Raw genomic sequence first — 14,166 nt, 5'->3', positions numbered from 1 at the left:
TCCCCCTAACGTTGCTGGTTGACTGCCATTCACACCCATTCACACTAGGGTGATAGCCTAGTGATATTGTTGCTCGACTATTAATCCGGAAACTCAGCTAATGTTCTGGGGACCTGGGTTCGAATCCCACCATGGCAGATGGTGGAATTTGAATTCAATAAAAAAGAATATCTGGAATTAAGAATCCTACTGATGACCATGAAACCATCGTCGATTGGGAGGACAACCCGCCTGATTCACTAATGTTCTTTAGGAAAGGAAATCTGCCGGGTTACCTGGCCTGGTCTACATGTGACTCAGAAGTCACAGCAATGTCTCAACTGCCCTCCCAAGAGCAACCAAGGATGGGCAATAAATACTGGCCAGCTAGCGACACCCATGTCCCATAAATGGATGAATGAAAAACCCTCTCCCTCTTTCCCCCACTTTCAATTGTGACCCTCTTTCTATCACACCCCCCCCATCACCAACACTCCCCCATAACAACCCCTGAGCATCCCCTCACCACCTTTGCCAATCCTTTGCCAATCAAACCCCTCGCCACCCCCCCCCCCCATTCTCCATTTGCAGGAATGACACCTGGGCCTCTGTATGACTGGCACCCTGCCCCCATTATATCCTCATAAAACCAGCAAACTGCCTCCAGCTACGGCCCACAGCTTGCTAGCAATATGCTACTGATTCCTCGGGCCCAGTTCTGGGCCAGGCTTGGGCCTCCGGCCTCTACTGTACACCCTCAGCATGCCATCTATTTTGAGTCTGAAAACCAGGCCAAAACGAACCCCCCCCCCTCCCCCCCCCTCCCCTCCCCCCACCCCCCCTCCCCCAGCTCCGTGTCTTTTCAGGCTTTTCTGTGTGTGTAAAATCCTCACACAATTTACACGGTGGTGCCAGATTCAGTTCAGTGCTTCCACGACACACCAAGGATTGCAAATTAAAACTAATCACGGCTTCTCAAAAATAATTTAATTAATTAACTTATTCCTGAAATCAGTACACATGCACACACTGGGCTTGTGGCCTGTTAACGCAAGTCCACAAATGCAACGGCCCCACAGAAAATATCCCCATTTAACTTGCCGAACTCCTGCAAGATTTGGAAGGATTGTATGGGAATTGTTCCAAGAATCCAAAGGAATGCTGTAGGAAGTTGGCAAGGATGTAGCCTGGAATATTTTCCTCTGGATAAAAACTTTGCAGGGAGGCCTGGTGGAAGAGCTTTTCAAAATCTGCCTCATTTATGAGGGTTATGCGATACCTCAGACTCATTTGTATTTGCCAAGTGAGAATAAATGCTCCCTGATTGAAATAATACCAGTTCTGGAAAGTTAGGCAGCAGCTGTTCCCACCCCGATTGAAATCCCAATTCCTTCCTTTCCACCAAACCTTCTTAATGTACCAGAGAGAACAAATTAACTTTAAACCCCAAAACACACAAAGGCTGAAACAACGAAAACGATAGAATCACACTTTGTCGTGTGCTAAAGCGCTAGATATTTCTGATAAAATTTGCCTTTGCTGCATTGCCAACGTTCACATTTTTGTTAAAGATTTGTTGATTTTGCTGTGTTAGCTTAATGGGGAGATAGGTAACTGAACTGCAAAAGACCAACAGGACCATTGAGCTTATCCCATTCCACGCAGTGCAACCTGGGCACAACATCAAACTAACCGCCATAACATCCTGAAGCCCCACACCTCACCCTCCCACCACCCCACTCCCACCACCCCTCCCACCTTTAACCTGACCTCAATAGCATCCTCCAAGCCGCCACCACCCCACCCCCTCCACCCCCCCAGTAATCATGCAAAGTGGTTAGCACTGCTGCCTCACAGCGCCAGGGGCCTTGGGTTCGATTCTCACCTTAGGTCACTGTCTGCACAGTCTGCATGTCTGCGTGGATTTCCTCCGGGTGCCCCAGTTTCCTCCCACAGACATGCTGATTAGGTGCATTGCCCATGATAAATTGTCCAAAGATGTGTAGTTTAAGTTTTAAGTTTATTTGGTAGTGTCACAAGTAGGCTTAGATTAACACTGCAATGAAATTGCTGTGTTAATCCCCTAGTTGCCACATTCCGGCGCCTGTTCAGGCACACAGAAGGAGAACTTAGCACAGTCAGAAAGACGTACTGGTTAGGTGCATTGGCCATGCTAAATTCCCCCTCAGTGTTCCTGAACAGGCACCGAGTGTGGCGGTTAGGGGAGTTTCACAGTAACTTCATTGCAGTGTTAATGTAAGCCAACCTAGGGCGGCACGGTAGTACAGTGGTTAGTATTGCTGCTTCACAGCTCCAGGGACCTGGGTCACTGTGTGGAATTTGCACATTCTCCTTGTGTCTGTGTGGGTTTTCTCTGGGTGCTCCAGTTTCCTCCCACAGTCCAAAGATGTGCAGGTTAGGTAGATTGGCCATGGTAAAATTGCCCCTTAGTATCCTGAGATGCATAAGTGAGAGGGATTAGCGGGTAAAATATGCAGGGATATCAGGGTAGGGCCTGGCTGGGATTGTGTTCGGTGTAGACACGATGGGCCGAATGGCTTATTTCTGCACTGTAGGGTTTCTATGATTCTGTGACGCTAATATATAAGTAAACTTAACAAAGAATTGCTGGTGTACTTATTTAAGCTTCTGGATATTTTACTTAATGGACCAGTTCACCTGGATGTTTTGCTTTCTAGAAATATTGGCTCAATTTTTACTGTGTGATAGGGGATTTTCACAGTAACTTCATTGCAGTGTCAATGTAAGCCTACTTGTGACACCAATAAATAAATTTAAAACTTAACTCCTGGGAAAGATACCCAGAGTTAGGGAGAAGAGAGAGGATCAGGGAATTATTGTCCCTCCTAACTATGCAGCATTGAAACGGTGCAGAGTTATAAAAGTTATGAGTGTTAGCAACATTGCCAATGTTAAAATCTGTCTTTTGTTTCTCCCCTGTCTAACATATGCGTGACTGAATCTGAGAAAAGCCCACTCACACAGATCATATTGAACTTTGATTCACTCATCTGTCAATATTTACTGATTCCAGTTTTTCTGGAGCTTACTTCGCAGAAATATCCGCTTTTCCCAACATGATTTCCTTTAATAAAACCAGAAAGTGCTCCCAATTTATAACGGGTCATGAGCAACTGGAAAGGAAAGACCTGCATTTTGTCAGTTTTAAAGAAGGAGGTCCATCTGAAATTTTAAACAGTTCTTTCTCAGTCAGCTGATGTCTAACCCTGTCTACTTTTACCATCCCAGTGTTTATTTCAGAATTCCAAAGTTTACACCTTTTCATGTTTATTATTTTGCTCGGTTACCAGTTTAGTGCCAAGTGCTTATTTAATAGTCTTAGGTCTTGTTGTCAGCCATCTAGAGCGGTGCGACTGAGCGTGATGGAATGAGGACTGTGATCTCCAAACTGCAAACTGGATCTTTAATTCTCTCCGAGGCTGGATTTGAATAATTTCCTCAATCCACCGTCCCTCAACGCCCACGGAAAACCTGGAGAAAATCAGCGCTTCCGGCTCCATCTCTTTCAAATTAACTTCAGCAAACGAGGGGTTCTTCTCTCAGTCCTCCAAATGAGGGAGCGGATTTGTGTGTTTTTTTTTCTGACATTTGGTCCATTAACTCCAGAACTTTCCGAGCATGCCGAGGAACAGGCCCTTCCATTCATGAAACGCTTCCCTCCCCGCAGTTCACGCTCGCTGTCAGCCAACTGCTGCCTGATGATGGATTTGGTCACAGCCCACTTCTCCACAAATAATTGGCGTCAGATGCTAATGCCTGCAGCCTAGCATAAGTCATTTAGTTAGCCTCTGGCCTTGCAAACCAACTGCATCGAGAACAAGTACACCTTATTTTCTCCGAGAGCTTCCGCAGTAATGTTAGAAGAAGAATCTCCCTTTCCGAATCTTTAATGACCTGATTTTCACTGGATAAATTGCACAAGGGCGGCACAGTGGTTAACACCGCTGCCTCACAGTGCTGGGGACCCGGGTTCAATTCCAGCCTCGGGTCAGTGTCTGGACTTTGCACTTTCTCCCCGTGCCTGTGTAGATTTTCTCTTACACATCTCCGAAGATGTGTGGGTTAAGTTGTTTGGCTGTGCTAAATTGTCCCCTAGTGTCAGGGGGATTAGCAGGGTAAATGTGTGGGGTTGTGGGCATAGGGCCTGGGTGGTATTGCGGTCGGTGCAGACTCGATGAACCGAATGGCCTCCGCCTATACTGTAGGCTTTCTATGAATCGGTGGAGCGAGTTGAGGCAACGTATAAACTAGTGGTTCCTGACAAGTTTTGGTACGAGGTTAACGTAGTCAGGAGTGGAGGAGAAGAGGTGGAGATTTGTCTCCCTGCATTCCAGTCTTGTTGTCAAGGGTGTTGCAGTGAGGAGGGGGTCATTCAGGAGGTAGTGGGGAGACAGCACAGAGAGAGCTGCTATTGGGTCCTGTGTTGACAAGCAGCTGGCTGGAGGACAAAACTGGCAGGAAGTATCCTGCTTTTGTATGACTGAATAGCACATCGGGTGATGCATTCATCCCCTCAGGGAGCCAGCAGTTTGAAATGATCTGCTCCAGCTAATATAACTTTCTTGGCCATTGACTCAACACCAGAGTACACTTGTGTGCGATGCTTCGCCCCAGACTTGTCTTTTAAATGTGATTTTTGCTTCTCTCTCTCTCTCCAGTTTGAGGGCTGCAGTAAAGCGTACTCGCGACTCGAGAACCTGAAGACTCACCTGAGGTCGCACACAGGGGAGAAACCATATGTTTGTGAACATGAAGGCTGTAACAAAGCATTCTCCAATGCGTCGGATCGAGCCAAACATCAGAACAGGACTCATTCCAATGAGGTAGGGCAAACTGACTGAATCGTGCCTTCACCCAAAGGCCATGGGAATGTCCCAGGGTTTAAACGGTGAAAGAGAGTGTCTATTTTTCTCTCAGCCTTTGGTAAGACTAATTCCTCATGTGTGCTAATCCTACAACACGAGGTGGAATTTTACAGCCCCCCCACTAGCAATTTTGGAGGAGTCGTATCATCTCGTGCACATCCTTCTTAGAAACATAAAAATACAGAAACTGGAAGCAGGGGTAGGCCATTTGGCCCTTTGAGCCTGCTTCGCCATTCATTTTGATCGTGACTGATCATCAAATTCAATATTCTGATCCCACCTTCCCACCACTTGCCTACCCAACTGCCCTTGACCTGCCTCGCATTTAACAGGGGTGTGTAGAGGTGACGGGTAGTCTACATGCACTTGAGTGCCTCATCCATCACACCACCGCCACCCCCCACTTCCACCCCCACCCCCACCCCCGTCACGGTTTTACCCACAGCAAGGGACAACCCCACACTAGTCGTTTGTCCAGCAAGTTTAGCTATGTGGGCTTATTTTGCACAAGGAACGGTAGCTCCTTTGGTCGTCCCTTGGTCCCACTCATCCTCCCCCATGGTCACACCCTCCCTTCAGCCCTCAAACACAGCCCCTCAAACCTGGCCCCCTCACCCTCCCGCCTCACTGGGGCCTGCCATTCAGGTCTTGCCCATACCCCGGAGTTATCCTGACTCCGCCAGCTTCCGTCACCTGTTCTTCAGGGGCTGCCTGTAGTCCCAGTAATGGCCACCACTCAAACCACTGCCAGGACGACAGAGCTGCAAGCCATCCAACTGGTCAGCAGCTCCCCAAGGTAGGACCTTCTCCCACATGGGGGGCAGTAGTCTCACTGAAGCAATTAAAACCCTGCTGAACGTTAAGTCACAGCAGTTGGTATTGGTGAGGCTGCCTTCTGTCTGGGGCATCTGAAAAATTCTGCTAATGAAGTGATGGCACAGTGGTGAGCACTGCTGCCCCACAGCGCCGGGGACCCGGATTCAATACCAGCCTCGGGTCATTGTCTGTGCCAAGTTTGTATGTTCTTCCTGTGTTTGCATGGGTTTCCTCCGGGTACTCCGGTTTCCTCCCACAGTCCAAAGATGTGCAGGTTAGATTGATTGGCCATGCTAAATTTCCCCTTAGTTTCAGGGGGGCTAGCAGGGTAAATGCATGGGTTTGTGGGGATAGAGCCTGGGTGGGACTGTTGTCACTGCAGGCTGTAGGGATTCTGAGTCCGAAAGATATGCTAGTTGGGTGCATTGGCCATGCTAAGTTCTCCCTCAGTGTACCCGAATAGGCGCCAGAGCGTGACAACTAGGGGATTTTCACAGTAACTTCATTGCAATGTTAATGTGACTAATTGTGACTAATAAATAAACTTAAAATATCTGGCGAGTAATATTGCACGAGTTAAGTTTTTTTAAGATTTGTGATTTTTCTTGTTTTGTTCCCTTTGCTGTAATTTCCCCCTAATTTCTTTTCCCCTCTTCTATTTAAATGTAATTACATTAGACAGACATATATTAGCGAGACATAAGCTAACACAAAGAGTCTCAGAGATGGTTAGATATGCCTCACAGGTCATGAAAGAAAAGAAAGGTTAAGAACTGATGAAGGTTAATGTTTCAGGTCCATATCCTCTTTTTTACTCCCTATAGAATTGACCACATTTCTAGAATTTTCTCTTTTGTTAGAGATTTCTAGCGGTTGATTTTTTTCTTTTTTTTGAAGTTCCATTGCCATTCTTTGAACGAGCGCTGTTGATGATAGGATTCTTTACAACACTTAGAACATGGTTTGAAAAATGGACATTGACCCAGTTAGTTTCACTCTTGTAAATTTGATTTCTTCGTCAATGAATCTCAATGTTATTTGGGTTGGGTGACACAAAGGATAATAGTTGTGGGACCTTTGAGAAGTTTCTCGAGAATTCGTTTCAGGTTCAGTGCACTGTTCATTCTGTATTTTGTGTTATGAACCTTCATCTGTGTCACATTAACGGGATGCAAATTAGGTTCACGCTGGCCTCCAGTTTGTTTCCCGACTCGCCATGGAGGGTATCAACAGATGATCCCTCTACCTTCGAACGAAGGGAGAATTGTAAGAATTCTCCCGGAATTTTATTCCTGGAGAAGACATTCAGATGATCTATTTGGGTTACCATATTAGACCATTTTTGTATCTGCTTTCCTGTGTGTAGTACCATTATTAAACCAATCTAATCCACTTGTCACAATTTTCCCAGACTCCAGGGGGTGATTTTAGCAAAGATACACTAAGTGCCAAGCATGTGTGAAAACGGGAGAGAATTGTGAGCTGCAAGGTATAATCATACAGTGCTTAGGAAAAAAATGAGGCAAAATGTGACACTCACCAGCAAGGAGGAGTGGGTGAAGCCTATTCTCGCCAGAAAGCTGGCTGCTTAGATGTAGAGACACCTTTGCGCAGTTGTCCCAACCTCCCAAGGCATGGTAGTCTCTTCCCCGCCAACTCCCCATCATGACACCACCCTGGCACGGGCCTGCCCTATTCAGTAACCGACCCTTTCCTTAGGTCCCACATCCCTGACATTGCCCAGCACCCAGTGGGCAGTGCCAAGATGCCAGGCTGGCAGTGCCAGGGTTTCAGTGGCCTCCAGTCCCGCCAGTGTGGCCATCACTACCACCTCCACTGCCAATGAGCATGGAGAATTTGGCACTCAGCCAAATCTCCGCTCACAGCAATGGGACTGGATAATCCCAGTTACGGGCAAGGTCGGAGAATTCTGATCCATGGTAGACTTTTCTCTTTTAAGAAGTATGTCAAACTCAAAAATAATTTCTAGCTAACATAAAGAGCACTCTCTCCAGGATCCAATCTATGCAACATTTCTCAATCGTTGCACCTGTACTATGTGCACAAGTTTCAAAAGTCTTCCATGCAATTATTGTCCACATTGAAAACACCAGGAGCAGCTTCCAGTTATGCAGTGATCATTGAGGAATCATAGAATCCCTACAGAGGTTGTTCGGCCCATCGAGTCTGCACTGGATCTCCAGCAGAGCATCCCACCTGAGCCCTATCCCCGTGGCCCTACGTATTTACCCCGCTAATCCCCCTAACCTACATGTCACGGAACACTAAGTGATGTTTCAGCTGCGGTCGAAGATTAAAATGGAAGCAGGAAATGACAAACTGGGAGGATCAGATCATCACTTGATTTTGGTGATTTTTCACACAGGACAAATTGTCAAAGATAAATAAGCATTTTTGTTTTGCGCGGAATGAGGGTAAAATTTTCCATGGCAAGTTTCCTGTGTCCCACCCAACAGCTGCTGGCTGGATGGTGTCAACACCTGGTGACAAAAGACTGCGAGGAATGTCTCTGAAAGAAATCAAGAGTCATCATTTACCGTAATGTTCAGTGCATTGCACTCAAACGCTTAGTTCACCCACTGAATTAGGGCCTGCGACTCTAGAACCACAAGATGGCTACAGCACAGAAAGTGGCCAGCCGACCCATTCTAGCTGGGCCAAGTCTTTGCCAAAGTTGGACTGATAATCTTATTGGTGCAAAAATAACGTTCTGAATTGTGCACCAATGTGGCACTGATTCACAGGATCTCTTTTTTAACTTTCACCAATAGAACAGCAATGAGAAGGCAACTCTTAATGCTGAGACAGAGGCGGGTGAAGGAGAGCCTTAGCCCAGTGTGTCCTGGAGAACAGACACTTCCTTTAAAAGCAGAGCAAATGTTGCAGACAGCACTAGTTGGTGAGGATGAATATTCGTCCTGTGTTTGTGATAAGATGGGAGTGATGCCACAGTGGAAAACAGTGAATGCTCTTCAACAAGAGAATGCAGACATAAGGCAGGATCACAAATGACTTTGCACTGATGTAGAAATCTGGGAGCATTCTGCCTCACTCAAAAACGTTAACCTGACTTTCTCCATCACTCTCTGACCTGCTGCGCATTTCCAGCTTTTTGTACTTTAATTAATGAGAAAGGTATTGTTCAGGAAACAGTCATTGTTTTTCCTTACCTGTGTAAGGAAAATGAAAGACAGGAGAACAAACATAGAACAGTATAGCACAGTACAGGCCCTTCGGCCCTCGATGTTGTGCAAGCTATGTCCGAACCCAAGATCAAGCTATCCCACTCCCTATCATTCTGGTGTGCTCCATATACCTATCCAATAACCTGCTTGAAAGTTCCTAAAGTGTCCGACTCTACTATCGCAACAGGAAGTCCATTCTACACCCCAACCACTCTCTAAGTAAAGAACCTACCTCGGACATCCCTCCTATATCCCAACCATGAACCTTAAAGTTATGCCCCCTAGTAACAGCTACATCCACCCGAGGAACTATCTAAGAAGTCATGCATCAGTTAATCATAGAATCCTACAGTGCAGTAGGAGGCCAGTCAGCCTATTGAGTCTGCACCAACCACAATCCCAACCAGGCCCTATCCCCATAACCCCACGCATTTACCCGAGCTAGTCCCCCTTGATGCCAAGGGATAATTTAGCACGGCCAATCCACCTAACCCGCAAATCATTGGAGTGTGGAAGGAAACCGGAGTAAACCCACGCAGACACGGGGAGAATGTGCAAACTCCACACAGACAGTGACCCAAGCCGGGGTGCTAACCACCGTGCCACCCGTAATCAGATGTACCATCTACTCCAGTCAGTTCAAAGACTCTTCCTTTATTGGATCGATCAGATTTTGGTCGGAGGTTAGGGTTAGACCAGTGATGGGCAACCTAGGCTGGGGTGTGGGTCACATGAGTGGCCCTCCATCATCTCAGGTGACCGCAAGATTGAAATCGGGCTTGTTCACTAACCATAACCCCCATGAATAAGATTAAATATATTTAGTACACACTGAATATTTCATAATGAGTTACAGAAAATGCTCAATCATTTATAATGTCATCAACTTCAAATGGTAAAAATAAAAGAAATATTGACACTTTGGCCGCAGAGGGAGCGCAGGGCTCCTCCAGTCAGTGTTGTGATCAATCAGCAGGCGCCTCAGTTCACTTGCCCTCGCTTTACGTGCGAATCAGTTCAGTCATGCAGTTAGGAAAGAAAAGAAACAACACAGCCAGAAATCAGCGGAGAGTGGCAACCCTGCGCTGGGCCAACGGTCAACAAAATGTCTCGTGGGCCGCACTCAGAACCCAGATGGATGGGTTCTTGTGGGACATTCTAGGATGAGAGAGTCTTAGGAGAAGGGATGGAGGAGAAACTGTGAATCTGTGGAATTTGCTACCCCAAAGTGCGGTGGCTGCTGAGACAATGAGTAAATTTAAGGAGGAGTTAGGTACATTTTTAATTGGTAGTGAGTTGAAGGATTTTGGGGAGAAGGCAGGAAATTGGGGAGGAGGAGCATATCAGCCATGATCGAAATGGCAGGGAGGGCTCGATGGGCTGAACGGCCTAATTCCGCTCCTGTCTCTTATGAACTTAAGAAGTTGGGCTGTATGCGGCCCCCCGTTTCGCAGACTGCCCACCATTAAATCTGGGGGAAGCTGGAAGGAGTCAGTTTGAGTTAACTGCAGATTGTGCACATTCCAAGTGAAGTTCTGGAGATGATTTCTCTTTCCTGGCGGTGGGGGGGGATGCGAGCAGAGAAGTCAACAGTACTTTTCAAATTGGATAATCGCTCTCATCCTCCTCCACCCCCGGAAAGTTTTTCATTAAAATGCGGCAGACAGAAGAGGAGGAGCAATTGCCTCAGTGCGATATTCTCTTCAGCCCTGAGACCAGGGCCGAGAACTCCCAGCCCAGAGTATTCATTTGGAAGTGTGTTCAGTGCGGTTACTTAAACCCCAATCAGCAAAATTAATTAGTTCATTCCAGTGTTTGGTTTTATGCAGAATTAAGGTGGTAGTTTAGGATAAAAGTGTAATTTAATCGAGATTAGGATTTGTTTTGCTTTTCAAGTCTGGTTAAAAGAACGTAATAATGGGTTGACTTTGAGAGGGGGTGGTGGAACGGGGGGCGGGGAGCGGAGTTGGGTCGTAATATCTTCTCTGGGTTAGATCTAGAATTCCAGTACTATGCATAGACTGACACACACTAAATTGTAGCCTTTCAACATTGGAATAAACTGAGCTGCTGTCTGAAGTTTATTCCAGTGTTCAATTTGTACTCAGAAGTTATGAGATATGTTCAAAAACAACACTAAATCACCCGCCATACAAATAACAGTTTGTGTAATTTGTAGTGCTAATGTTGCCTCAAATAGGCAACATTTGTTTCAAAGTGAATTTCCTGGTATGTGAGCAAGACCTCGCTTCATTTTGATGTACCATCCTGGAAAGCAATTACATCTAATTATTCTATCCAGTGTTTTAAAAATGGCTACAAATGGTCCAAGGATTGACTCGTCATTCGATAGTTCTCCAAGTGTTAAGTTACGAGGAAACGTTACACAAACTAGGATAATAAGAACAGGAAGCGCTGGAAATACTCAGCAAGGTTGGCGGCGTCAGTGGAGAGAGAAGCAGAGTGAACACTCCAGGACGTTAACCTTTCATCGGAACCCAAGGTGCTGAGCTGATGAATGGTAATCCGCCTGAAACACTGGGTGGGATTTTCCAGTCCCCTCGCAGCGTGTTTCCCGACAGCGGAGGAGGCTCACCATTGGCCGCTGGCAGGATCTTCCAGTCCTGCCAAGGCCTGTGGCACTTGTTCGTCTCACTGCCTGGGTAACCGCCGCGAGAGGATCGCCTTTGAGGGACCGGAAGATCCCAGAGGCGGCAAGAATTGGAAACATCTGCACGTTAACTCCGCCTCTGTCTTCACAGATGCTGTCAGACATGTTGTGTATTTTCAATTTACTTATTGTATTTTTATTATATCCAAATTCCTAGTGTCCGCAGGGCAGCACAGTAGTTAGCACTGCTACCTCGCAGTGCCTGGAGCCTGAGTTCGATTCCTGGCTTGGGTCACTGTCTGCGCGGAGTCCATATATTCTCCCCGTGTCTGCATGGGTTTCCCGCAGGTGCTCCGGTTTCCTCCCACAGTCTGAAAGATGTGCTGGTTAGGTGCATTGGCCATGCTAAAGGAAGTGGTGGAAGCAGGTACATTAGCAACATTTAAGAGGCATCTGGATGGGTACATGAATAGGGCGGGAATAGCAGGATATAGACCGAGTAAGTGCAAAGGGTTTTTTTTTAAGTTTAGCTCGGGCATAATGATCAGCACTGACCGAAGGGCCTGTTCCTGTGCTGTATTTATCTTTGTTCTTTGTTAAATTATTCCTCAGTGTACCAAACAGACACCAGAATGTGGCAACTAGAGGATTTTCACAGTAACTTCATTGCAGTGTTAAGATTAGCCTATTTGTGACACTAATGATAAACAAAATAAGTATTTTACAATTAGGGTTACATTTGCTGAAACTTTGAAGGTTAAGAGGTGAGTTGACTGAGGGGAAGGTGAACAGATGGAGTACACTAGGAGAATCCATCCCCACTGGTTGGGGTGTGTGAGCTTGGGATCCACAGCTAAATATTCGGAGTCAGGCCGTTCAGGGTGAAATTCGGAAACGATTCTTCACACACAGAGTGGCAGAAATTTGGAACACTCTCCTTCAAGTGGCAGTCAATGCTAAATCAACTTTAAATCTGACAGCGACAGATATTTTTGTCAATCAAAGGTGTTATGGGATATGAGGCAAAAACAGGTGTATGTAAACAAGTCAGAGATTACCCTGATCTCAGAGAATCAAACAATCCCTGCAATGCAGAAGGAGGTCATTCGGCCCATTGAGACTGCACCGGTCACACAATCCCATCCAGACCCTATCCCCGTACCCCCATGTAATTTACTCTACTAATTGCCCTGATACTAAGGGATAATTTACCGCAGCCAATCCACCTAATCCCCACATCGTTAGACTGTGAGAGAAAACCAGAGCCCCTGGAGGAAACCCACACAGAAAATATATAATGTATCCATTAAACTCATGCTTGACGAAAAAGTGAAACTAGGTAAGAACATGAGAGAGAAAGGAATAGAATCATAAGATCCCTACAGTGCAGAAAGAGGCCATTTGGCCTATCAAGTCTGCACCAACCACAATCCCATCCAGGCCCTATCTTTGTAACCCCACATATTTACCTTGCTAATCCTGCTATTGGGCAATTGAGCATGGCCAACCAACCTATCCTGCGTATTTTTGGATTGTGGGAGGAAACTGGAAGACCCGGAGGAAATCTATGCAGACACGGGGAGCACGTGCAGAGTCCCTGGCTTTGTGAGGCAGCAGTGCTTATCACTGTGCCACCGTGCTGCCCATGTCATTTGCCTGCAGAACCTGCTTGCTCTAACTCGGCCTGTTGTACTGACACAAATGCTCCTCTCAGCAACACTGGCTTCATAGCAATTGGGAGCCAGAACCCTGGGTGATCTCCCTCTCCCCCATTTTTGTCCAGGGGCACTGAGGTCAATTGCAGCCCTCCTCCTATCATCACAGGCAAGATCAGTACAACCCATAGATCAAACTTCCTTAGCGATTACTTTGAATCGTTAATAATGTGCAATCATGTTTCTTTTTAACCCTCCCTCAAGGTAGAAGGGTGTTTCAGTTAAAAAGGAACTTTCATTATAGCTTGAAAAGCATTTTTGCCAGTTTGATGGTCTGCTGATATTTGCTAAATTAATCTGCACTAGAATGAAGGAAGATTGCATCTACAGACCCTAATGAACGTGCAAGATTACTAATTTTATTGGAATTTATTGTGTAACTGCTGTTCTATTTTTGTAAGTTGAAATGTATAAATAGCCTCATATGGGAGCTGGTTTGAACTTATAGTGGCTGTCCAATAAAATGACTTTTGGAGTTCAGCATTTATTATTTTCTTCCTGTTTCTAGGTGTCCACAGACTATACTGCCAAGTCGAGCCTGAGAAAGCATACAGGCAGCCAAATTCCAAAGCTCTTGTATTACTGGCAGTTTTTAGCTGATAGCATGTAGGTTGCTGAGAGGCAGTTCTCTGCCTGACTCCTCCTTATGGAAAAATATTCAGGGCTCCTCTTGCTGCCTCCCTTCTAAGGCGTGAAGTGGGTGGCCGTAGCAAATAGCGGGACTCTTGTGGGCTCCTTGAAAGCAAATTATTGCAGGTGCTGGAATCTGAAACCAAAAGAGAAAATGCTGGACAATCTCGGCAGGTCTGGCAGCATCTGTAAGGAGAGAAAAGAGCTGACGTTTTGAGTCCAGCTTTTGACAAAGGACTCGAAATGTCAGTTCTTTTCTCTCCTTACAGATGCTGCCAGACCTGCTGAGATTTCCCAGCATT

General features: G+C 46.2%; 1 protein-coding gene across 2 annotated transcripts in view; it reads left to right on the top strand.

Moving 5' to 3' along the window:
• Positions 1-14,166, top strand: part of gli2a (GLI family zinc finger 2a) — a 405,780-nt gene that overhangs the window by 370,395 nt on the left and 21,219 nt on the right. For both annotated transcript variants that reach the window (XM_080199475.1, XM_080199476.1), the window contains one exon: positions 4,680-4,844. In XM_080199475.1, the coding sequence (XP_080055601.1) occupies positions 4,680-4,844 (165 nt within the window). The remainder of the gene's footprint in view (positions 1-4,679; positions 4,845-14,166) is intronic.

This window comes from Carcharhinus amblyrhynchos, chromosome 11 (genome assembly GCF_965287045.1).
Source record: "Carcharhinus amblyrhynchos chromosome 11, sCarAmb.v2.hapA, whole genome shotgun sequence".
Classification (NCBI taxonomy): domain Eukaryota; kingdom Metazoa; phylum Chordata; class Chondrichthyes; order Carcharhiniformes; family Carcharhinidae; genus Carcharhinus; species Carcharhinus amblyrhynchos.
This window is presented reverse-complemented; position numbering and strand designations above follow the sequence as displayed.